This window comes from Argiope bruennichi, chromosome 6 (genome assembly GCF_947563725.1).
Source record: "Argiope bruennichi chromosome 6, qqArgBrue1.1, whole genome shotgun sequence".
Classification (NCBI taxonomy): Eukaryota; Metazoa; Arthropoda; class Arachnida; order Araneae; family Araneidae; genus Argiope; species Argiope bruennichi.
In genome coordinates, this window is record NC_079156.1 from 85,868,190 (window position 1) to 85,895,593 (window position 27,404).

At 31.8% G+C, this 27,404-nt stretch overlaps 2 protein-coding genes across 4 annotated transcripts in view; one reads left to right on the forward strand and one right to left on the reverse strand.

Moving 5' to 3' along the window:
* The first annotated feature begins 2,159 nt into the window (after positions 1-2,159).
* LOC129971810 (piggyBac transposable element-derived protein 4-like) lies at positions 2,160-3,709 on the forward strand. Its single transcript, XM_056085786.1, has 2 exons — positions 2,160-2,232; positions 2,313-3,709. The coding sequence occupies exons 1-2, from the start codon at positions 2,160-2,162 to the stop codon at positions 3,707-3,709; spliced, it is 1,470 nt and encodes a 489-aa protein (XP_055941761.1).
* Positions 3,710-10,473: 6,764 nt separating this feature from the next.
* LOC129971205 (acetoacetyl-CoA synthetase-like) overlaps positions 10,474-27,404 on the reverse strand; it is a 58,947-nt gene continuing 42,016 nt past the window's right edge. For all 3 annotated transcript variants that reach the window (XM_056084777.1, XM_056084780.1, XM_056084779.1), the window contains 8 exons: positions 26,387-26,509; positions 24,748-24,861; positions 23,237-23,362; positions 21,288-21,357; positions 18,737-18,795; positions 16,421-16,623; positions 14,024-14,186; positions 10,474-10,704 (listed from right to left, as the gene is read on the reverse strand). In XM_056084777.1, the coding sequence (XP_055940752.1) occupies positions 14,034-14,186; positions 16,421-16,623; positions 18,737-18,795; positions 21,288-21,357; positions 23,237-23,362; positions 24,748-24,861; positions 26,387-26,509 (848 nt within the window). In that variant the 3' untranslated portion in view covers positions 10,474-10,704; positions 14,024-14,033. The remainder of the gene's footprint in view (positions 10,705-14,023; positions 14,187-16,420; positions 16,624-18,736; positions 18,796-21,287; positions 21,358-23,236; positions 23,363-24,747; positions 24,862-26,386; positions 26,510-27,404) is intronic.

A 27,404-nucleotide genomic window follows, 5' to 3' on the forward strand; every position in this document is an offset into this window, starting at 1 on the left:
ATCAGTTTGTGCAATTCTCCAAGTGCAAGTGAACAGTAGCTTCTAATATATAAAGGGCTAAATAAATAAAATTTGATATCCAAGTTTAGCATCTAAAATGCATACTGGTAAAAGAATTTGAAGCCAAATACGTCAAGGAGTTCAATGTCTATCTGTCCGTGCTTTCTCATAGAATATAAACGAGATAACGCAAAGATCCAATGAAATAAATTAAATTTGGTGCCAGATCTTATGTATATAATTGTAATTATATGTGAAAATTTAATTTGAATCCTTCGAATTAAAGGGGCCCCATATACATTTTTTGTTTTCGGGTACTTTTGCAATAACTGCATGCTAGCTATCAGTCACCAAAAATCACAAGCAAGCTTCGATAAAAAATGCCAAATTCATGCCAAAGATCGACTTTTCGCAATTATTACTCCCCAATTATATGCTTTTAATGCACAAGAACTGATCCACTTTTCTATAACACGAGGCACACAATTATCATACGTAACAATAAAAATCTGAGTATTCATGGTGTTTGTGGTTTGCACCAAGGTCCATAATTTTACGGGGAGAAGCGAGATAGCATTTTCATGAGAGAGTAGAAAGGTATTTTAATAGAGAGCAAAAATGTTTTGACGAGAACACTCCTTCTGATTAATTAGTATCATCAAATGCTCCATGATATTATTATGACATTTTCACATACAGTGTGACATTCAGATTATCAAACGACATTGCGGATATATCTACTCTAATAACTACTCATTGAGCTAATTGGTCAGCAACTTCATTTAAATCTAGCAATTATTACTAAAAGGATTTAGTATCTGAAAGCAAGCATTACTCCTTGAATTTTGCTCATGAAAATGATATTTCGAAGAGCATTTAGTTGGAGATCTTTTTCAGATATTTTCTCCTATTCATAAATTTACCCATAAGCCTATGTAATATTATAATCACAGGAAAAACATAATACGCATTGCATGTACCAAGTATCTAAGTGCATGCCATCGTACACTGTCCTGAGAAATCAAGGTATTTTGCCAATTGTCGGATGCACAATCAATTCGAAAATTGAGCACAGAGTATCACTTCCAAAGATTTTCTAGGAGTATTGAAACAGGCGTCATTAAAGATAGCTGATTTGAAGAGGGCTTAAGATCTCAGAACATGTGAAGTTAATGAGATAAACTACTACATTTCGCTTATCGTATAGCAAGATAAAGCCTCGATTTTTGATAACAAAGCAGCAAACATTAAAGATTTATTAAAAAGTAAAACAAGGTGGGCGGTTCGTTGCGCTACACATTTATTTGTAAAATGCATAAATTCTATTGATGTGTCATTCTTTCATTACTTAGAGAGGTCAATGAACACGGCTCAATGGATCCCACGAATTGCTTGCACCCGGAATAAAATTTTAAATTTCAGAACAAATCTACATTTTCATAAATTATTAATTGAGTAATCAAATATATATTTTCAAATGCATAAATAAATAATTAGCTTCCATTATCCATGACGTATATTTTAAAAATAATTTTTAAAATGTCAGAAGGAAAGAATATAGAGACAAAACCTTTACACAAGTCCGTATTGTTTACTGTAATTAATAATTAATTTCACACAAAAAGGCCTTAAAATGAAAATTAAATCAGAATCGTTTCATTTATTATGTAGCGCGAAAGCATAAATAAAAAAAATGAAGATAATTTTTTTAAAATTAATTTTGCATTACTTATCCACAGGAATCTATAAATTTCAGAAAATAAATTACAAAAGGGATTTTAGTTAATATATATTGTATGTGCAAGTATAATCCAATTGTATATATTTCCGAATATTCATATTAATAATTAGTTTCCGTAATCGATGAAGTATATTTTAGAAATATTTTTTAAAATGTTGAATGAAAATACAATAGAAGAGGGGGAAAACTTTTATATAAGTCTATGTTTTCAACTATAATCAATAATTTATTTCACTCAAAAAGGTCTTAACCCGCGAGCGCGCGCGTCGGGCCTCAGAGGCCCGAGCGCTTGAAAAAAATTCTACAGAAAATCGGTTTTTCAGCGTAGAAACTCAAGTTCCCCAGTAGCTGCGTTCATGGTCATTTGCCACCTGACCCCAGTCATTCTAGGAATTTCACCCCTCTCGTTTCTTGGAAAATGGAACACCTGCTGTCAGAAACAGCTGCGCGGGCCTCGAAAGCCCGATGCGAGCGTTCGCATAGCTATTTTTGTAAGCAGTGGAGACGGTCGCAATAACGTCTCGATACTTGAGTTATAAAGAGGAATGCGAAAGATTACAAAAATTATTAGCGGAAGTTTCAACAGATGAAGAATCTCTTAATGAGGAAGATGAAGAAATTGTTGATGAAGTATTAATTAGTGATCATTTATCGAATTCAGAAGAGGAGCTAGATTCAGATAGTGAAGTGTACGCTTGTGAATCCACCGATGATTACGTTGGGAAAGACGGTAAAACGATATGGCATAAAAAGGAGCCAAGGAAAAATGTGAGAACTCCTGCTCACAATATCATTTCAAAACTGCCTGGAAATATTGGCGAAACAAAAAATGTATCCTCGCCAATAAATTCTTGGACATTTCTGATTGATGAAAGTATGATATCAATTATTGTCGAGTGCACGAATATTTTTATTCGATCAATTGCATGTAAATTTGGAAGAGAAAGAGACGCTCATCCTACAAAAATTTCTGAAATAAAGGCATTTATAGGACTTCTCTATTTTGGTGGACTGCACAAATCTTCCCATGTAAATGTAAAGGACCTCTGGGCTACTGATGGAACAGGAATTGACATATTCCACCGTACTATGTCATATAAACGTTTTTTATTTCTGATGAGGTGTGTCAGATTTGATGATATAAGAGATCGTTCTTCTAGAAGAGAAGTGGATAAACTTGCTCCCATCAGAAATATTTTTGAAATGTTCGTCGCAAATTGTCAAAAAGTTCAAACTCTTGGAGAATATGTGACAATCGACGAAAAATTAGAACCGTTCAGAGGAAGGTGTTCATTTCGACAGTACATGCCAAATAAACCAGCCAAGTACGGAATAAAATTTTTTGCCTTGGTAGATGCGAGAACATTTTATACATGGAACCTAGAGATTTATGCAGGAACTCAACCAGCAGGACCATATAACGTTGAAAATGGCCCAGACAAAATTGTAAAGAGATTACTAGAACCTATTTTCAATTCAGGAAGCAACCTAACTGTTGACAATTGGTACACTAGCTATGATTTAGCAAAAGACCTCTTGAAGAAAAAAATTACACTTGTGGGAACAGTCCGAAAAAATAAAAGGGAGCTTCCAAAGGAATTCATTTCTGGAAAAAAACGAGAACAATATTCAACATTATTTGGATTCCAAAAAAATTTGACACTGGTTTCTTACGTACCGAAAAAAAACAAATGTGTTGTTCTTTTATCCTCAATGCATAATGGTGGTACAATTGACGCTTCTACAGGAGAAGCAAAGAAACCAGAGATTATAACATTTTATAACCTTACAAAGGGCGCAGTTGATGTAGTGGATGAAATGTCAGCTACATATTCTACTGCGAGGATAAGTAAAAGATGGCCTATGGTCATATTTTTCAGCATGCTGAATATTGCTACTGTAAATTCTCGTATCGTATTACTGTCGTCAAATACGCCACCCGTTCAGTATAAGAAAAGAAATAAATAAAAAATCTTTCTTTAGAATTATTGAAGGACCACCTTCAAGAAAGAAGTATGCAGGCTACTCTTCCCCGTCAATTGCGTGACCAATTGAATTGTAACCGCAGTGAAAATTGTGATACTCCCCCGCAAAAAAAGCAAAAAATTTCTAGAAAAAGATGCCATGTATGTCCCAGTACAAAGGACAGAAAATCCCAAATGTGTTGTTCCGCGTGTAAAAAAAATGTATGCGGGGAACATAGCAGCGTTGTTTGCTGCAAATGTCTCTAAAATGTAAGTTTTATTTTAATTTACTAATGTAGAAATAATTTTTATTAATAAATACTAGTAATAATTTATGTCTCATGTATGTTTTGTAATTTTCAGTTTTAAAGAGAAAAGAACCTTTAAACAATTTTAAATATTTTGTACTTAAACTAGTTGTAATTGTGTAAATTGAAAGTGGCATTTATCTGAAAAACATTATTTTATATTTTCAGTAGTATGCTTTTGTGAAACTTAGATTTTCGGTAACGTAAATGTAATTTTATTTGCGTTTTTCTCACGAAAAACGTTTCCGGGCCTGCGAAGCCCGATGCGCGTCTTCGAGTCACAATAGAAGCGCGCGTCTTCGCGGGATAAAAATCAAAATTAGTCATGAATTATTTCATTCATTATATAGCTCGAAAGAATAGTTAAAAAAATTATTAAAAAATAGTACCATTTATCTTTATTACTTTTATAGTAATTATTTGCAGGCATTTATAATATTTTCGGTAAACAAATTCCGAAAGAGAATTTTAGTTAAAAATTTCAAATTTCTATAAAATATACAAAAATGCAAATAATAATAAAAGTCCGATTAAGTTATTGGTTTTATCAAATTTTAATAATCCACTAATTCTCAAAGTTTTCTAGCGTTATTAGCTATCATCTATAAATTATGAGTTCAGTGTGTAAACAAGTAATAAATATATAAAAGTTTTTTAAGTCAATTCCTACTTAGGTCAACAATTTTTTTTTATTAAATAATTTCAATTAATATAAATATGTATATACATATGACAGAATTACAATATTAAGTGTGAAAATAGAAAGCGAATTTCCTTGCAATTTTCCATTTTCCTTTCTGTATATGGTTCATTAGGTAAACTTGGCGACAGATTTCGAGGCCATTTGGCGACTCCATTTAAAGTATTAAAAATTAATTAAATTTAATTAATGAATTAATATTTGAAATTACATAATGAATGAAGAATTATTTCAAGTAATATATATAAAAAAATTTAATTGAATTACTACTTATTTCCGTACATTATTTATATATATCTTATATTATTTATGATGATTTATGATACTAGGTGTCGCATCAGTAATCCCACAGCTTGGCGACGGATTAGCGACTTTGGTGACCAAATACAAATTACTGGACAAATTTAATTGTTTAATTAATATTTGAAAAAAAAAACTGTTTTACATCAAGTGTCATCCACTACAAGTTTAAAAAAATGTATTTGTATTTGAGTGGATGAATGGAAAGTATTTTATTAACGACTGAAAATTTGAACAAGATATATAAATATATATAGGAAGAATGTGAACTAATAGATGGAATAAAGAAACTTATCTCCTAATGGATCTTCTAAAATCACACACAAAAAAAGTAGTTTCACGGATAACAGATTGTTTAATAGATATCAAGCATTTAAAAACAATTGTAAAAGTCTTCATAGTAAACAATAGAGATAACACGATTCTATAATGAATTTATCTACAGTGTGATTGATGTCTTTTCATGGATAGAGATATCGATTCTCAATAAAGTTTTTATTAGGTCTATGTATGGAATTAATATTTTTTGTAAGTGAAATTATTTTTTCTAAAAAATAAGTATTAAACCCTTAAAATTTAGATCTGTAAAAAGTGGATGAATTACGAAACTTCAGTAAATAAGTAGAGGAATTTTCGAAGTTTCCTGAGCCATTATATTCCAAGTAGCATAGAATTCTTGTCCCGCTTATTTCATAAAATTTGATCGGCTGATATTTAATAATGGCGGATATTTGATGTGTATCACGAGAGTATGAATGAACTTCATTTGATACGTTGCATTTAGAGTTATTTCCAAATAAAAAAAAATACTGCGATATTATTTAGAAATATTTTTAAAAAAATCGGCATAAGATGATCGAGTACAGATTTTCAGTATTCAGAGATATGAAAAATACAAATTTATAAATTGAAAATGATTAGCAAAATCAAAGAATCAGTTCCTTGGTTCCCGACATTGACCTGATTTCGTCTGTTTTTGTTTTATATGAAAATTCTTGACATCTAGGTAAGCCATCAATTTTTGACTCCCTCGCCCCATCACCCAATATTTTTTTTAGAGAAATCGAAAGACATTACAACATTGGTGTGAAAACCACGACATAGTTCGCCAGCTCAAACCAATACATCGATTTTGCCAATTTTTATTTTATAGGAAGGTGTATGGTTTCTATATGTGTCATCATCGGTCATTGATTCGAATGTGTCACCACAATTCGAACGATTTCTCTACTTTCCAAAGCTAAGTGTTTCGCCGCTTACGTAGCTAAGCAATCAGAATTGTCTATGTTATTGTGAAAGTATAATTTAAAACAATACTTTCGCGTGAAGTAATAAGCTGCAGGTCATATGTTGTTTGACATTACTGCGTCAACCTTATTAGCATAAAATACTGTTCGATATTTCCACGAGTTTGTCCGATATTCTGAATTCCAATGTCATAAAAATATCAAAACAATATTGTTGGGCATTGCATGCTAATATGGAACTTATTAATATTGTTACGAAATTTCCGGGTCCGTTTGGATAATGGGAGTTATATGGTGTGGAGAACGTTCAATCAACAGGCGACAGTAGGAAATAAAACAATGACGTTTATTTACACGAAGACACACAGGATAGCACAAAGACGACAATTATATACAACATAGGAGACGATTATCTTCAGCAGAGACGTGCAGCATACAACAAGACTCTCTACTGCAGACAGTAGCGCACAGCTTAGTTCAGCACTAGCTTCACTCCGTCGCTGCTCCGCTTATCTCTGGAAGGACAGTTCTTTACCATCGATTCCGACTACTCTCCTCTCTGTCCTTCCGACTATTCTCGCACTTCACTGGTTCACGACTACTCCCCGGCAGCTGTATCTCCTTTTATAGCTCTCAGGAGGCGGGGCTAGAAGCCTCTCAACCAATCAGGAACGTTCGAGGCGTATCTCCGTTCCTACTGGACGGATCGGGAAAATTCTCGATGTTTCGGGTATAATCCATTTTGGCGCCAAAGTCGCCAAATTCGTCACCAAGTCGCCAAATGGTCGCCAAGTTTGTCGCCAAGCTCTGGGACCTCCTATGGAACCAACCATGCTGGGAAGCAGCATTACAGGTTCGTAACAATATTGTAGGCGAATTTCTGATCACCGAAGGCGCCTACTAATTCTTAAAATAAATCCTGCATATTAATCAGGGAGAGTCTCTTATACCTACCTATATTACACAAAACGCTTCGTGTGAACTGATTATGAATTAGGAATCCCTTATCTTTGATTCATAAGTTCAAAGTTTTGTATAGATCTACATTTTGGTGTCAAGACCAAATACAACATTTTATTTATCTAGTTTGTACTAGCGTTAAATTGAGTTCGGGTGCAGATAGAAATCAAATATTTTTAACGATGGATTTCGATCAAAATCTGGTAGAAATGTACGATTCCAAATCTCATCCATCTAAATCAGATGTTTCCGATTTTTTTTGGTCTACTGCCCCCTTTATTAAAAAAAAAAAAGCTTTCCAATAGTCAATCAATAGTTCCAATAGTCAAGCTCTTCAATAGTTTTCATAATAGTCAATCATATCGAATATCAAAGTATTGTTGCCTCTGGACTTGCTGCTGCTGCCCATGGAAAGCTACATCGTCAACTGGGGGGGTGGTATAGCTTCCATTGGGGATCTATTATCTAGGTCATTGCTTTTTTAAGTTTTATTATTCATATTCAGATTGTCAATGTAACGTAATTTCACTTATCATATATTTTTTTTTTTGAATTCAGAAGATATAAAGGATGGAAATTCAACTAATAGAATTTTTTGACGACATGATACTCGTGTCTTTATTTATTTATTATACGGGAATAAATTTTCGCATTTCGAGAATTTTAAAAATTTTAAATGTAAAGAAATGTATTTAGAAACTTTGAAACAATAAATAAAAACTCTAAGAGTATCACTAACATTGATAAAGTATACTAGTTCAGTTGTCGTTTACTGGAAAATAAAGGAATCAATGGATTTCATGAAAAAGTAACGGCCGTTGATTGCCCTCAAGTATTGACACTCAGAGCTTCATAGATCAGTCAGATTTTATTCACAAAAGAGTGGATTTTTTTTTTGCTTCATTTTGCGTTGCAAATTCATATACAATTTTCATGAAAACAAAAGAGGGCACCTGGTGATTACGAATCTCTCAGTTTAGTGAGAACCTACTTTACTTTACGTTCATAGATCTGAGGCAACTGAAATGAAGGAACATTTTCATCTAAATATATCTGCGCGTTTATCATGCCTGTAACGGGGTGACAAATGTATCAATTTCTTTATGAGCTGACAAACTAATTTTCAATAATTGCTTCGATGCAGCGCAGCTCTTTACGAGACTAAAGTATCCATTGATTCGACAACTTTAAATAAAGAGTCAAATTACTGTGACGTTCGTAGACGTTGGAAGGCAAATAAACATAAAAAAAAAAAAATATCCAGCGCAAGTGGTTTCTTTTAAACTTTCTATCATATTTCTAATAAACTCCCTACTCCCTCCATATTAAATTGTTAACCTTAGGCGAATGTAAAATCATTGACCCCACAAGTACTCAGATTTTTACTTCCAGAGTTTTTACATGAAAGATATATGCTTATGCGCGGGATTGTATGGTAAAAAAAAAAAAAAAAAAGCACTTTGAGCAGTTTTTTTTCTCAAACCAACTGAAATTAAAATTTGTCACAGAACTGCAATTTTTGTAACAAGATCAAATACCAAATTTTATTTATCCAAAGCATTTCGTTTTGAGCTATTGTGTATGCCTGCGTATGAAAGTATAGACAGATAGATTGTTAACCCCACGACAGGTTTGGTTCAAAAATGAAAAGGATCAGTTAAAAGGTAGGTCAGATAAAAAATATTATTTGCCTGACTGTCAAATAAAAAAATTTGAATTGTGAATATTATTATTAAAATATGTGTTGAATTATTAAAATAATTATATATTATATATATAAGTGTTTTTTATAATGCATTGGAATATTAATTACTCATTAACTAATTAAGTAATATTTCATTTGAAAGCCTTATAAAATAGTGATATTTTAGTGTTATATTTGCGCGATTTTCTTTTAATAATTGTTTTTGATAATTTTATATTTATATTTATAAAAAAAGAAATGATTAAATAATAATAATAATAAAACTTTCAAGATTTGTATTTTTTAATTATTTTAAATAAATAATTTTGGTACATAATTCTGTAAATGTGTTAATTCCGTGATTATGCAACACCACAGGGCCGCGGTGGAATGGTGGTAAGGTCTCGGCTTCAGAACCTGAGAGATTCAGGTCAGAGACCCGATTCTTCCAAAGAACCATCGTGTAAGCGGGTCTGGTATACGCTAAATCCGTTGGGGCTAAACGTCCTCCCGCTGATATGGTGTGGAAATTTGGAGAGGGGGTACCTTCTCAGGTGTCGTCCTCGTCGTCTAACCATGGTACAAAATTACGAGGTCCGTCCAAAAATAGCCCTAGCGTTGCTTTAAAAATTCGGGACGTTAATATAACTAAAACTATGTAAAACATTTTTTTTCAATATTCTATCAAATGATGCTTTTCATGTAGAAACAAAATTGAACTAACATTAATAAAATATTGAAAGCAGAGTATTAGACGCAATTTTAACTTAGTAATAATTTTAATAAATTATTCATAAGTACCGAATTGCACACTGTAGAATTGTAGGAAATTGCAGACTTCTAATTCATCAAGCAGCGAGCGTAAGAGATTGATTATAAAGTTTAATCTATACTACTATTATAAATGTGAAAGTTTGAATGGATGGATGGATGTTTGTTAGTCAATCACGACAGGACGGCTGAACAGAATTGGATGAAACTTAGCTGAGAGATAGATTATAGTCTGGAATAGGACATAGGCTACTATTTACTCCGTTTAATTGAGTGGTTAATTGTTTATTAATTAAAAAATAACTTTACCGCCAAAAATCGCCAAATGAGTAAAGCTTCAGGGTTACCCCCCCCACGCCAATGATATTAGACTTAACATGATTTTTACTATTATTTCAAACGATTCTGTTTATTTTCTTAGTGTTCGATACATTTAAAATTAAACAATGTTAATTAATCGATCTTTCGGATTCATTCTGAAGTACCTTTGAATTAAAATAAAACATAATAAAGGAAATTAAAAATTTATAATCTATATTGCGTTACTCTAACTGGCGTAGAAAATTCATACATTTGTGTTTCCCCAATTGGCGTTGAAAATTCACGCATGCGCAGGAGTAACAAAAGATAAAGCCATTGAGGCTATAAATTCCAATCTATTTCCACGCGTATGAAGTCGCGGGTAAAAGCTAGTTATTACATATACTTAAGAAGTTCAATAAAAAACTTGTGAAAAGCAAAGCATAGAGCATTTTCATTTTTTTTTCAGAATTAAATGTAAGAATGAAACAATGTAACTATGGAAAGGACTCTTTATTTACGATATCACATAAACATAAACAATGAGGAACACAATAAATATTTTATTCCGTCAGTTCGATGTAAATATCCTTTCCTTGATGAGTCAAATAAAATTGCTTCTTCCGAGAAAGAACTTACTTAAGTCCTTATATAAATGTTGCATGAAAAAAAAAAAAACTTTCCTCCATCTGTTGGTAGGACTCGTGTCACATTTGCTGCAGTAATGATCTGAAAAATACAAATGCAAATGTTATACATTATTTAGCATATAATGAAAGATATTTTTCTTATTAAAAAAGGGACCTTCTAATACAACTAAATAAACAATGGCTTAAGATTGATCACGCATTACCTCATTAAAGATAACAGAACTGAAAATTTTATCCATTACTGAAAAAAAATCGCTTATTCCTAAAAGGGTTATTGATTGCAATTCGAACTGAAATCGAAGCATTACAGGTTTGAGACTCGATTTCATGACGATGTGTCACGTGTGGCGGCCCAGGACCATATTATCAAATACGTAAAAAAGGCACTTGCCTAAAGGCAACGTAACTCTGAGGGAGCAGGATAAAAGCCTTTTTTCGCCTTATTTCCAGAATAATTTTGAGTTTCTTTTGGATAAGAAAGCAAAGGGAGTGGTGTCTTTGAAGCTTTCTGACATGTCTTCTAATGCAGGTCTGTCTTCTAATGCAGACAATGTCTTCTAATGTCTTCTAATATCTTTTTCCTCACTTTTGCATACAATTGCAGACCCTTGACAGGGCCATAAGCGCCACGAGTGCTCAGATATTTATTTTCATAGCGATTTATCGCCATATTTATTAATCTATTACAGTACCCCACAACAAGTATGTCAGGTATCTTTTTTCCGACTATTATTACAATTGCCTCCCAATAATCTGGTTCTTCATCATTTCGTCAATTTCAATTGTCCTCCAATTTCAGAAGGCCGAGTGGCAAATGTTACAGAGAAAATAAGTCACAGCATTTTTATGTCAATGACCCTGACGCGATGTAAATATTAGGCTGCAGCAAAGATTTTGAATTATCTATCATAATATATTTTATATACGCTACAATTTTCTGCATAATATGCTGTAACATTCCCCGTTTCCCAGTACTGATAAGACATTGTGTTGTACTGATTCATTGTGTCGTCGCTGTTACTTACTAAACTCCTCGGGATAGCCAGATGGTGGCTCTTTTCATCTGGGTGGTCTCGCATCTGTTCACTAGCGACTACAATGGAAGACCACATATGGAATTCCTCGTCCCAGAGGTATTGATAGTATGTTCAAAGAGAAAGGGTTGTCTAAACATCTGGATGCTAGATGTTTCTCTTTGTGAAAGGACCTTCCCACGACCCACTGGCGCCGCTGAGAGAGCATATGGCTGAACCCCGATTGGCCGAAGGAGAGCTCAAATGACCAATGTAAATTAAGAGGCGGAGATTGTCGCCGAAATAAAGCGCGGAGATTTTTTTTAGTCAGGAGAGGAGAAACGAATTGCAAAGGGCGGTTGGACTACGCCCACGAGTTCGGAGTCTGAGAAACTACCCCTGGAGTTGTGTGTTGACATGATGGAGAACTGAGTTCCAAGAAAAACCTTCGAATTTAACTGTTGTATCTCCTACTCCTACTGTAAATAACTATTTATTTAACCAAGATTAGAACACGTTGTTCTTTGTATATATAGGGCTGTAAAATAAAGAATTGTCTGGAAATTCTGCTTCGTTATTTGATCAATCTAGATCAGGACCTTACAATGCACTTATGAAAGGAGATATTTTATATGTGTGCATGTGCGTCTTCAGTCTTCAGGCACGTCTACCGCACTTACAGTCATGAAATGAGCACACAAGTAAATTAATGATGATTCAATGATCATCAAAGGCTGCGTTATAAAATTGAATTAAAAAATTTTTTACTTGATTTTTAGCTGTATTGGATGATTTTTCTTATACATTTACACAAAAATAGCACTCCAAATGGTTGTAGAAAAATAAAGCACCATCAAAGGGAACAAAAAGTTGTCTTCTTGAAGAAATTTGTTTTGGATAGAAAAGTTTGAGAAATAAATAAATAAAAAAAAAATATTTTTCTCTGAAAAATTTTAGATTTGAAATTAAATTTCTTTAATCGTCATACTGATTCAATTATTTCAATTTCTTGAGGTCCGTTATTCGGCCCCTTTTTGATAATTTAAAACAAGAACGAACAAAATACTTTTCTTTTTCATTTATTTGATTCAATTTTTTTACTGTTGAGTTAAGAGATTTTTTCGCTGATTCGGGAGTAGAAATTTTACTTCTTTGCAGATTTGGCAAAAATATAAATTCGGAAATTAAAAATCGTGAAATTTATTTTCACATAACTTAAATTCTTTTGTAGCAAACTTTCTAATTTTCTTGTTTCTTTTTTTCTTTTTTTTTTTTTTATTCTAGTGCATCAGCATTTTTAAATAATTGCTTCGATTTTTATAAGCTGCAGTTTACGAGGTGATATCATTGTAACAATGAAAAAATAAATGAATAAACGTGAAAAATAGTATTATTTTTTCCTCCATTTTCAGAGATTTTTAACATCACTATGTTTTGATTTCGTTGGCAATCATCATGGAAATGTCGAAAGAGTTCTATTAGTTTTATAAATTAGGATTCTACTCTTATCATGGCATAATAGTAAATTTTTAAACCTCTAAAAATATATATATTTATATGAAGTTTCAATTGAAAAAAATGCTTTATATTATGGGTAGAATTATATATTGTTTGAGTCAGTAAATATTTTTCTTAAAAAAATTACGAAATCTAACCTTTTATATAGTCCTCCGGTTCTATCAATCATATTTAGAAAAATATTCTTGGTACTATCAAATTTTAAACCAATTAAAAACTCATTTTTCTGCGACTAAAACTGATCAATTTATGAAACTTGAAAATTACTATTTTAGACAAATTTTATACATAAGTTTTGGGCTCCTAGAGAGATCTTAAGCCATCAATTGAAACTGAAATTATCTAACATTCCGTTCTTTTTTACAAATCGCTCCTTAAAATAAGTTTGTATGTGTCGCCTTCTCATTTATGAACAAATTGCTCATAAATGAGATTTTTTTTAGATTCATGTTTTAGACTGCTTACAATTTTTTACTAAATATGACTAACAGGGTCAGAGGACTGGATAGAACGTTATATACTCTCAGTATTTAGAAATAGAATTATAGATTTAAGGAACATAAAATATAATTCTTCCAATAACCTAAAGCATTTTCTCCAATTAGAACTGTCTATCTCCAGCAGTTTAGAAATAACTCTTGGGCTATGATGAGAATAGAAAATCTGTACATTGTTTAACAAAAATAGATTTCATGCGTTATTTAAACAATTCTCCGCTAAAGTGGATTTATCATGATTTGATATTTGCCATATTCTACTATTGTATATTTCTTTACATTTTTATTTTGATACATGTGTTATAAAAATTCGAAAGAAACATAATTATTCTGACATTTATAAGTCTTTTAAGAGAATGGAAGACATTACCTTTGCTTGCTTATGATGCTGGTATCATGAAACTGATAACTTCCGGTCTATTACAGAAACTCTGCAAACTTTCAGGATTTCGTATATTATTCACTTCAGGGATTTTGTTGGTGTGGATGATTTTCTTGACTGTGCTTTCCATCCTCTTCCCATTTAAGTTGTACTGAAATTTAAACAAAGAGTTAATGATTAGTTTTTTAAATCATAGCATTCCATATGTCTTTTTCTTTTAGTAAATGTAAAGCGTATATGATGTGAAATAATCATAAGTTAAAGATGTTTTAAAGTAAAGGTGATTTACTAAAGCCTATCTATCTAACTTTACATTTACTAAAGCTTTACATAACTAGCTTTACTACATAAACAACCTACTAATGGATTTGCTGCAGCATTTTTCAGAGTTAAGTTTACTTATATTAACGTCCCGTTTAAAGCAACACTAGGGCTATTTTGGGACGGACCTCGTTATTTTGAATCGCTGTCAGGTGACGAGGACGACACCTGAGCTTCCACCCCCTCTCAAAGCTTCCACACCACGCCAGAGGGACACCGATAGATTTAATGAGCACCACACCCGCTTACATTTTTCACAGATAAATACTGTAGTGATAAAAGCAATATGACAGATTTCATGCTTCTAACTTGCATTTTCTTGTGAATTATTGTATTCATATAATAGTTATTTTATATTATATATCGCATTAATAATGCAGCGAAATACTTCTTAACCATTATTTGCTGTCAACATATTTATTTAATGTATGAATCGAAATCTCGAAGTTTAAATTAGTTTCATAGAAAGCAGTCGACTAAAATCATACTAGGAATTATGCAAATCATCTATGCAAATTGTTGTCATTTTGACACATAATATTAATATTTTTCAACCCCTTTATCTTTCTAATTATACATGAACTGTTATTGTATGTATAGTTAAATTGACTTGAAAGTATTAACAAAGAATTTTGAATAATACTCATTGTGTAATTTCATTAATTAAAAAAAAATGCTGTAGTGCTAAAAAATGCTGGAAGATTATTTTTTTACCTCTCACCCACACCATTTTTTTAATATGGTAATGTAATGTTCATAGAAAAGTGTATTAGTGGTAAATTGCGAGAAACATGATGAAAAACATAATTAGTTAAAAGGGAACTCATTTTAAAATTAAAAGATGGAATAAATGAAACTTTTAGAAATCTCATAGAACTGACCAAAAATTGGATTCATCACTCTTTCATACAGAGGATGAGATGTAAAACGTTATGAATCTGATAAAAATCATATTGTTTATTAAACCGTATCTCGGTAAAATAAGAGGAAAACAAATATGGCTGACATTTTGAGAGGGCAAAACTGATCAAGTTATAATGTATATAGCATAAACATAGAAATCAAATCTTAAGTTTTTTTTTATATATATGAGGGTCATCCAGAAAATAAGTTTCCAAAGATGGCGATGCTTTGAGACGAAATGAGAGCCGAGAGATTCTGTCTTGAACATTGAATGCTACTGTGCAACTGAAAAGTTGTGATGAGCCATTTAAAACAAGAGGCTGGAAATGCTTAAAGAGGTGTTGCGCTGATCCATAACAATGATCGCCCGCATACGGCAAATTCCACAAAAAGAAATCACTTTTGAAAATCCATTGAGAATTCCTTGTCTAACAACCCTATAGTTTCTATCTTACTCTCGGCGACTTCTTGTTCTTGCACTTGAGGAAATTCTCATCAGGACTTCGCTATCCCAAAGACGAAGATTTGGAAACCATTAAGGGCCACTCCGACCTGTCACTAAGGCACACGGATAAACTGATCTGACCGCTGTGATTGCAACACTGGCTGGAACTATGTCTGAGTCCTAAAGGCCATCACCGGCTCCGGTACAACGTTTCCCGTGGGAAGCACTTCCCGTCATCAGTAGGAGGTAGTCTAATCCCATCATCTCTGTACCCACCAAGGAGGCGAGAACCAACCACAATAATGGAAGCTTCTCACACTCATTTCTGAGGTGCTTCCTTGGTGGGTCCGAAGACTTAGAAACAACTTATACGGTTACTCCATTATTAGGTGGCAGACTTCTATCACACTGAACTACAAAAATTTATCTAATGGTGTGACAAATGTTACAATTCCGGTGGTTATTATGTTTATATTGCTGTATTTTTTGCAATAAATCTTTCCAGATAAATATGTTCTGTTTCTTTCTACGGGACGCCTGAAACTTATTTTCTGGACACTAATGATTATTAACAGAGCGAAGGAAGATAAAGGATCTTTGATAAAACATTTGCAGTTCGTTAAGTCCGTGTAACTGTTTAGGAACAAAAATTCGTCCATTTTGCAAATTAAAAATTCTACTTTAAAAATTTAACTTCTAAAAAGTTATAAACTTACTGGAATATCTTTGACATCTAGAACCAGCTCAGGAACTAGTTCTCTCCACAACTCCACTTCAATTTTTTGACAGATCTTCGTATTTAATTCTGGTGAAAATCTCACGCCTTCAGCCAATTTCACGAAGAGGACAACTCGGACATCACCATCAGGACTCGTCTGACCAACACAGATATAGTCTATTATTTCTTCCATGTCATGGACTGAAACGAGGAAATTGGTTATTCGATTTTTTTTATCTTAGTATGCACAGTTTGCCGATATAGAGTTTATTCCATTTCGTCCCTCCTTAAACAAAAATTTTGACCACTATTTTCCTCATATTATCATGTTTTCGAAATTAATTTTTTAGTAAAAAATAAATATGTACCAATTAAATAATTAAGATGCTTTTTAGAAGAGATAAAATAATTTTTATGCAAGACCTTAAAATTTAAATTATTGGGAGCATTCTTCCCGAAATTTTCTCGCTTACTCTATTAACTCTTCAATGCATGATGTAGCCATTCGGATTTATATTTTTATTTCCATTTATAAATGTCACATGACTGTTCCAAAGAGTAACAATGTTTGTTTAGAAATCCCTTTTTCATCACTTTTTGATAAAAATTTGTAGGAAAGGCCAATTGATTATAGTAACGGTACTAGAATTAGATTTAAACTAGAAACTTGCAAAAATACCAGGATGACTGTTATATGAATAGTTCTACCATTAAAAATACAATCAAAATACTTTTTTCTATTATATATAAATATATATTGGTAAAAAGGGGCTTTTATTTTTAATGCATAATTGTTTTAATGTGATTTTTGTCAATGGGCTATTGTTAAATTTATAATGTAACCATTTTGTACATTTAAATTTTTAAAAAAAATTCACAAGAAAAAAAACTTAAATCTTCTTCAATAAATTTCTTTTAATTATATGCAGTTATACAAAAACATATATTTTTTAAATAAAAAAAGTAAAAAGTCGTGCATTGCAGGGTTAACTGTATATTATCTACCCCTTGCCATTGACGAACTAAGAGTATGAAAAAGCTTGTTAGCATGAGACCTTCTGTTAATTATTCTCTGGTATGCGGTTAATACATAAGCACCAAAAATTGAATATATATTTTGACCGCTTTTCTCCAAACAAATAAGACCAAAATTTGGTATACAACAGCAGTCATAAAATCACATACCAAATTTCATTATTTTAGTCCTTGCGTGTTTGAGCTGTCGCGTTTGCATGCTTGTGGAAGTACAGACCGACTGACGGTCAATCATTCAACAAATAATGTTCAAAATTTGAGAAACTTGGTAATCCGTGGTCCAGTTTTATTTCTTTAGCTCTTTGAGTGTTGCAGTTATTGTGTTCACATATAACTAGATTAACAGATTTCCTTAGAATGCATTTTATTCAAAATTTTATAAAATCTACAACTTTAAACAACAACAATCTACAAACTTTATAAAATTTTCATCAACAATCTATATACTCTACAAAATTTTATAAAACACTTTCTTTGGTGTAAAGTTTATATACTAAATTTCACCCATCTAGATCAAAGTGTTCATGATTTACAGGCAGACGCATAATTTCAAAAAAATGTTTTTCAAATTTTGGGAGGTCAGAAATATAGAGAGTCGATAATGTCTCGAGTTTGAATTTTTCGATGATTATGATTCATCCTCTTTATAAAATTCATATACGATAAAAATAAATTATTTTGTATCTTTAAAAAAGTGTAAATTCATACAATAAATATGAATACACGCGTAAATACTCACGTTGTATGGGTTGCTAGAAATTAAATCACAATATCTTTTATCGCAATCACACGTAATATTCTGTTTTGAAGGGAAAATAACAGCATTCAACCGTTTTAAATGTATTTCCTTAGTAAAAAACTTAAAAGAAAATAAATTTTTTTCTAATAATAAAGCGAATGTATGAGTAATTCTTATTAGACTTATTTGATTAAATGCATATCTTTTTTTAAAGTTTTATTGAATAAAACTATAGAATTTTAAATTTTATTTAATATTAATAATTTATCAATCAGGAAAATTAATAATCTGAGGAAACAATCTGACCACTAAATGAATGTAGTTAGCATATAAAAACGCCTTTTGCACTTTTTCAAAATTTAAAAAATGCCTTTTTAAACAATGTATACGCATTAAATTATGGGACACCTCAAATATAAATATTCATTTAAAGTATTTTATTTTGAAAGTAATTATTGTAATTAAAAGTTTGTATTCATAAATGTTTAATTTTCATGCTAAAAATTGTATTTTGTAGTATTTTTTGAAGGACATACTTACTAGCGAAATAGATGTCTGCTGAGCCAAAGCACTCCCCATTTTGAATCAGCGTGTCGTCACTAAAAGGGGTAAAAAAATTTAATTTAATTATAATAGAAAAAAAAATGAATGATCAAATTTTAAAGCTCTATATTTTAAAGTGAGGTAAAATAAAAAAAAAGGATTTCAATATTTTAATTAACTTATTGAAGCGTTGGGAACTTATTTTTAAAAAGTGTATTGAAAAAATATGTATTAAATTTCGATTATATTAAATAAAAATTTATTTATACCATTCATATTTATAAAATTAGTTTAATGATATATTATATATATCAAGTGTACTTTGACAATTTAAATTTTAAATTAATTTACATCTTGTACTTGCTGCACGTTAAATTACAAAATTGCAGTCGAAAATAATGGCTTAATTTTGATTTATATCTATTTTGCTAAGCTAACTCTCGTTATTAATATTTTTTTCTTTATTAGCTCTTAAACTTTTTGTAATATCGTGTTCAATATACACTTGAATTTTTTTCATGCTCGTTAGCATAATTAGTCTAATCTAAATCTCATCTGAATTTGTTTATTTCATGATGTATTTATTCAGGTTAACTTAAATTATTCATTAATTCCGTTATAATTTTTTATGATTTAGTTCATGACTATGTATATTAATAATTAGGTAAGTCCTTAATGACAAAATGAGCACAGTAAACAACAGTATGATGCAGATTTAAAAGACTTTTATTGACAAGTGAGAACTTAAAGGACATTTGTTTGTGCGTCGTCTTTCTTTTCACGTTATAGCTATAAAAATCGAACATTGCAGCTTTTTTTTTCTTTATCTTTAATTTTATGATACTAATAATAATTATATAATTATCTTTAATTTTGTGATACTAATTTTATCTCCAAAACCTCAATTTCCTGGGATTTTCGGGTCACGAGGGGTCAGTTTGTTAGACGAAAGTCAGATCCCTCACAGAAAAAAATCCCCGGAATCCTTGCCTGAGGGTGACCCTTGAGAAAGTCTCCAGGCCGGATTCATTATATCTTTCTTTTTGATTCTTTGGCTGTAAACTTAATATTTATTTCTAATAATTATTCTTATTTGGATTTATTAGTTTAACTCTTTCCGAATATTTACAGAATTGGGTGCTTATTTATTTTTACAGGTCTCGTGGTAAATCGCCTAAAAATGCAAACCGTTGTCAATTTGGTGATTGGAAAGTTCGGCGTTGGCGATCTTGTTGTGATTTGAAAATAACCAAGTACTGTTTGTTTAAGGATCCCAATAATATTTACTAAATAAATGCCTTCTGGTGCATACTCAAAAGTACGGAAAGTTTTCGAAACCGAGAATGAAGAGTAAACCCATTAGATTCGAGTTCTTGACATAATCTGAAAATCTCGAAATAAACAAGTATACCCAATCGACTATTGCAATTGTTTAAATCTAAAGCAGAGGGAGTATTCTTCTCTCGACTTTCTCATATACATAGTATATATAGACGATCAGCATTTTCTTATCTGTACTCTTTCTATCCTCTACTGCATGCTCTGAACGTGTAGCAGAATTGGTATTGTGTAAAAACAGAGATAATGGCATTCCATAAACGTGAGTACTTCCTCTCATCTTGGACATTCGCGTACAGCAAAGTTGTATAGTAGTTTCGTATTTTGAAATATAAAGAAGCATACTGAATATTGATTTTGGATACCTTCCTTTGCACCTATAAAATCTAAAATCTGATACAAATCTGAAATTTTGGCAACAAGACTGCATGAGAAATTTTATTTATCTAACTTGCATTCAGAGTTATTCCGTTCAAATACAGTGTATATAAAGGGGAAAATTTTTTTTTCTTTTGGCAAAATTGGTCCAAAATTCTGTCCGAACTTCGAGATAAGATAAAGATCTATATGGATGAAATTTGTCTAAAAGATACATTTTTATATCAGTTTTTATCTATATATCTCGACAAGTTTCTGAGTTATTATGTTTATATGTACACGGACAACAGGAGATATAATTCGATTTTCTTTTAAATCTCCAAAAATCTGTGATGCAGAGATTTATCAGATTTTAAAATCACTAAAATGTTTTGACGATTACAATTCTTTCTCTTATATATTTTATAAGTTAGAAGGAAAAGATATTTCAGAGTGAACAAGGAAAATGCAATTAGCTATCATTATAAACTTTTTAAATATTAGTTTCTGATTGCGACTTTTTTGACACTATCAAGGCATGAAGTCTTTAAGGTAATTAGTGACGATTTCAATAATAATCGGACATTTCTATGGAAATTACGCATCGTTTTATCTCAAAATCATTAAGGAAACGGGATATTAAAAACGTTTTCCTTCAGACTATTTATAATAAACTATAATTTATTTTTAAACAATAGGCTGAATGTGATGACATAAATATTGCGAACACGCCATGAAAAAATATTGTTATTATCGAAGAAGTAATCTTCTGATATTTTTATAGGGTTGTTAAAAATGTTTTATCTACTAAATAATCTGTGATAGAATAATAGAAAATCTATTAATATCGTACCTCCTTCCAACTATTACAATGCCTCTTGACTTAGGATTTATCCAGCATTCGTCGTGTGGACACCAGGTACCTATTAAAAAATCAAAAAATCTCAAGTGATTAATTTAATTTTGATAATTTTCACGAAAGAACTTCTAATGGCACTGGGCTATATTCTATCTCAGAAATATATTTTGAGACATAAGTTTTGATAGTGAAGCCATTAAATAAAGAGAAAAAAAGGAGTTCCTTCTGCCTAGTTTTTGAAGACATTTAAACCAATTTATGAGTTAAATGAATTGAATGATTGAGATGGAAAATCAGGAAGGTTCTTTTATATAACTACAGAAAAATCAGTTAAATTACACATTTAATCTACCAATTTGATAAATGATGCTGTTTAAAGGTAATGTTTATGTTAATTCAAATGAACATAATATTATTTTCTGCTCACTTAGCTAACAAAACTAATTGACAATATTAATTTTTAATACAAACAATCAGTCTCGTATTTACAAGGGGTGATCAAAAAAGTTTACAAAGCAAAGGAAAAATGCTTTATTAACAATAGACACAGGATACAAATGGTAATTAAGAGACATATGTGGCGGTCACCTCTCTACATAATCACCAAACCTGTTGAGGCATTTATTACACCGCTGGAGCAATTTGTTTAACCTGCCTTGGTAATAATCAGGTTCCTGGCTTTTGAGCCAGTTCTGGGGACTTTTTTGAACATTATCGTCTAATGTGTACCTTGTTTCGGATAAGTGTTTCTTCAATGCCGGGGAAAGGAAATAGTCACTGGGAGCCAAATCGAAACTGTATGGAGTTGGCTTCAGACCTCCCACCTAAACATTTCCAGCAATCGCTGAGTCTGGCGAGCTGTATGGGGCCGGGCATTATCATGCAGCAGAATGATACCTTCTGTCAGCAATCCAGGACGTTTGTGTCGGATGGCTTGATGCAATTTCGTTAAGGTGCCACAATAAGGGTTAACATTAATGGTATGGCCACACACCAGACACTCAATTAGGACAATATCACTCGGCGGTTCATAACCAACCCAGAAAATGGTTGCCTTAATTTTGCCGACAGAGAATGTCACTGTAAACTTCTTCCTCGTCGGTGATCCAGCGTGCCTCCACTCCATTATGGCTGTTTTGGATGTGGGGGTGAAATTATGAAGCCCCCAGTAACGATGGGATCAATGAATTGTTGGCCGTGTGAGTGATATCACTGAGGAAATGTGAGGCTGCATATCATTCGTGTGGCTTTATGCTCCTCAGATAACGCACGTGGAACCCAACGGGCACAAACTTTGGAATACCGCAACTCATTCGTAACGATACACTGAATGGTACCATAGCTCATTCCAAGTTGTGCTGCGATCTCAGGCACGGTTACTCGTCGATCCCCTTGGACCATTTCTTCAACACGCGCTGTGTTCAGTTCGGATGTTTCAGAAGTTGGACGTCCGCTCGTTTCCATATAGTGGTTTCCCACTTGCTCTCTTAACGATACTTAAGTACACTTAAACGATTTGTCTGTGAAAGTCCGATGGGGACACATTAGTGGTCCATACCAATCGTATCACAGCTCGCCCCTCTGTGAGAGACCACTCCTGTAGACGTCTTGCCATTACTGTCGCTGTTTCAGGTCTCAATACTAACACTATCTGCTCGATTGACCGGTCTAAGAAAACTAACACCATTTGTCTCCACTCTGGGTAAGAATATTCCAATTCACAATTTCTACTTACCAAATACTGCTGCTTGTAAACTTTTTTTTGGGGTCACCCCTCGTATATGCCTTTTATATTCTGAAACTTTATTTTAAGGATAGATTCTTGGATTGATATTTCATATCATATAAGCATTTACAATACAAAATGAAAAATATCTTTGTATCTGGTTTATGAAATTTTTCAAGGTACTTTAAAATGTGATTGATAGTGAAGTCATTGTTACCTGGATAGAGGTCGAGATATGCTTTGTGGACCACACTGCCGTCTTCGTCCTTCCATAGATAGAGGGGAAAGGAGGGTGATCGGGTGGTGATGACGAGTTCACCTAGTTTGCCAACTACTGACCGTCCTGAAACGATTTCAAAAGGGAGAAATATTATTACTATGTATAATGAATTTTATGCATTTTTATTACTTCACAACTTGATACAATGTTTTCAATGTAAAGGTTTTTCACTATTCCTTTTCTGTACCAATATGCGTTTTCTCTAGAGATTTCTTTATTATATGCAAGGATCTAATGTCATCAAGTGTAGTTTGTTCCTTCGTGCTAGGTAGGGTTGCTCTTCGACGACATCATCAATTACTGCAGCAGAAGAAATAATTTTGGAAATATCGTATCTATCTTGTTTATTTAGGAATGGTAGAAAGAATGGTATTTATTGTCTTGTAGCCAACGAACACATTCAAAGAAGTTGAATGATAAATAAAGGAAAAAATATTAATAATATTTGTTCTATTTTTTGACATTATTATTCAAATATACTTTAGGGTAGACAGTATTTTTTCCCGTCTTCAGCAAAAACAAACAAATTTCGTGGCTGTCTGACTCGTGAGCTTCCAACATTCAATTGGCCATGTGGAAAACATGGATTTTCTAGGTTCAAAGCAATAAGTTGGCAAAGTTTTATCACAATTGGATGAATGGTACGGCAACGCATAAAATACGATTAAACAAAAATTCATTTTTATATATTATATACAGGGTGTTCATTAATTATTGTCGGGGTTTCCGTACCTCATAACTTTCGAATAAAAAATATTACGCAAAAACCGATTACGTATTCGCAAATTACAACTCAAAGAATTTTATTAATGATATTAAAGTGTAAAGCTTGCACAATTTGCACTTTGTAGGCATTCAGCTGAAGGCGATTCTTTGAGTTGTACTTTACGAATACATAATTCTTTGAGTTGTAATTTACGTATTCATAATTCTTTGAGTTGTAATTTACGAATACATAATTCTTTGAGTTGTAATTCACGAATACATAATCGACTTCAGCTGAATGCATACAAAGTGTAAATTGTGCAAGTTTTACACTTTAATATCATTAATAAAATTCTTTGAGTTGTAATTTACGAATACGTAATCGGTTTTTGCGTAATATTTTTTATTCGAAAGTTATGAGATATGGAAACCCCGACAATAATTAATGAACACCCTGTATTATATGTATGTATAGCTATTACTTTCTATCTTAAAAAAATTAATGAAGAAAATCAAATGCATTTTTGAATATGAAAAAACTGCCCAAAATTCTTTTTAGAAATAAAATTAGAATATTAAAAAATTTTAATGTAGTACAAATACGGTAATTTTTCCCTATTCCATATCATATAATCAGCAAATATTTTTAGAAATTTCATCTGAATTAATTTTTAAATTATTGACACAAATTACAGAATTGATAGACATGCGACTATTTTATAATGATCACAAAATTCGCAAACCTTGACTATCGAAACAGTGAATATCTTTTCCAAGAGCTGGAACCTGAACTTCTCCAGCATAAGATGGCAAATTCCAGTCGTATCCTGACAGAAATCCATGAGATTCAGTTGTTCCTAAAATTAAACGGTAAGATTAAAAAGCTAATTGATTAATTGTTTGATACAGATTTATTAAGTACAAAATATACTTTTCAAATATATAAAAAGAGTTAATTACAATTAAATAGTTACAACGGTTGAAATTTTAACTTGCATTTATGAATACCGCCCAAACAAGCAAGCTGCCATCTTTTTAATGTTAATACTATTCTTTATACAATTAGATGCTGATGATTGAAATGATAATGACGTTGCAAGATTATTTAATGTATTTGATATGGTTTTTCTGATTAATACGTTTTCTTTCATATAATCATTCTGAAAGTATTTCAGCTTTAAATAAGTTATCTTATCTTTCATTTGTAAGATTTTTTTAAAAAAAGAACGATAAATATTGTTACTAATTTATAATATTTATTCCCTATACATGGTAAGGACGATTTACAGATGTTTTAATGGATGCCGGTTCAATAATCCCTGAAATGGCAACAAATTTGGTGAGAAAAAGGAAGGTTTGTGAAAATACAAGAATTATGGCGGCATCTCTAATAGGAGGCTAGTTCCGTAGATCTTTCAAGATTTTTCGACGCTCTGTCGGAAAACCAATATAAAGCGGTAAAGTAAGTCGAGCGAATTTTCTCTTTGGGTTATTGGTCTCGGATCTAATTTTCTGGCCATACTATGAGCACTGAGTGTTATTGCGGTTGATTAAAAAGGAATTGTTGTTTTCTTATTTGTAGTTGATTTGTGCAAGTGCTGTTTTCGAGCACGCTTCGGCTGAGTTTTACAATCAGTCTAATATCGAGTCTATTGGGTTTCTCACAGCATACACACCGGAAGAATTTTCCCTAGCAGTATTTCAACTGCATCATTAGAGAGTGATAAGGACATTTTTGACAAATCATTTCATAGATGGCCGTTGTTTTTCTTAAATGGCACTTTTCTTTGATGAATTTCTAATTTAGAACTGATTTGTGCTCTATGCTACCAGTTTCGCAGAATCGATTCGATTGCCCGTAATAAAAAAAGATTTCCAAAATCCTTCAAGTTGAAAGTGCATTTACCAGCTTTTAAACTGTAATAAAACACAGTTTAAATTAAGATATGAAGCATAAAACAGTCATGTGGGATATTGGTATCTTGCGCGAGAATCGAAGTTTGTGTTGTCATTCTTTCAACATGATCATTTACGCTAACTCCAAAATTACGAAACTGCAAATCTTACTAGCACCTGTATAACAAGGGGCAAAATTAATGAAAAATCTTCAATAGGGCATTATAACAATATGGTTACAATATAACAATGTATAACAAATATAGCGACGCTTTTTTAAAATATTGAATTACGATATCTTTCGTATAATATATTATTTTATTAATATATCCTTAAATTCTATGTTATTTATATTCATAACAAGAAACATACATTATTTTTATCCGCATACTTTGATGTTTATACTGAATGATTTGATTTTGAATTAAACTATGAACAATAATAAAATATTAATTGTCATTTCATTGAAATGTAAATGTCTCTCACCATATAAACTTGCAGCAAATACGTCCTTTTTAATTTTGCTTTGAATGTAGGCGATGTTTTGAACTTTGACAGGACTTCCACAAATGCATACAGCTTTCAGATGATCAAGATTTGATTCCGGTTCTGTTAAAAAGAAAGGTTTGCATTAGAATGCAATATTTACAGAGAACACATAAAACTTACACATGCGACGATAGATAGAAGTCAAAGATATTCTCAATTGATTTAAAAAAAATTATCCTTATCATGCTCAGGCTTAGAAAAAAAATTGCTTCAACAGAGGATTAGAGAAATAAAATAACAAATAAAAATCTATATATTAGAAAAATATTAGAATCACTTCCCCAGTCTCAACCACTAGTTCGATTTGGCCAATTTTTATGCCATGTTAAAACTCTCGATTCTTAGATACATCATCAACCATCGACTGTCTCCTCCACAACCTCCGTTTTCGAGAGATATTACACATTTTTACAGAAGTGGACAGATCAAATTCAATAATTAGACATATTTCGCAATTTAATTTATTTTGTTAATTTATTTTATTCTCAAAGCTAGTTCTAAATGAAACAGAGTTCGTATGCTATATAAACAGAACAAGTAGGTAGAATTCGGTATTTTTACCTTATTCAGTTTGCGAAAAATGGAATAGGTTGGATTAAATAAATTAACACGATTTATATGAAATGCGAATTAATTAGTCGCTGAAGGAATATAGTGATTTATGAAACTTTGCAGACACTTGTATATATCGTTTATGATATATTTAAGCTTTTACATATGAATGGTAAAATTGCTGTATCAGGATACCTATTTTTACTCTGTAAGTAATTACTATTCTTAAATGGCTCCACTTTAGTATTTTTGCGGAAGTCGAAGAAAGGGCATCTTCTATGCGTTAAAGTTTCATTTTAAAATAATCTATTAGGCCATGGTGCCCTGAGGATGTGATTACAGTTTCGAGGCTGAATGTTCCAAATTATAAACCCAATATCTTCAAAGATACGTCATGTATGAG

Coding starts and splice junctions, on each gene's coding strand:
- LOC129971810 (XM_056085786.1), top strand. CDS start 2,160: ATGGAACACCTGCTGTCAGAAACAGCTGCGCGGGCCTCGAAAGCCCGA. Junction 2,233..2,312: donor GCGTTCGCATAGCTATTTTT/GTAAGCAGTGGA, acceptor AAAAATTATTAG/CGGAAGTTTCAACAGATGAA.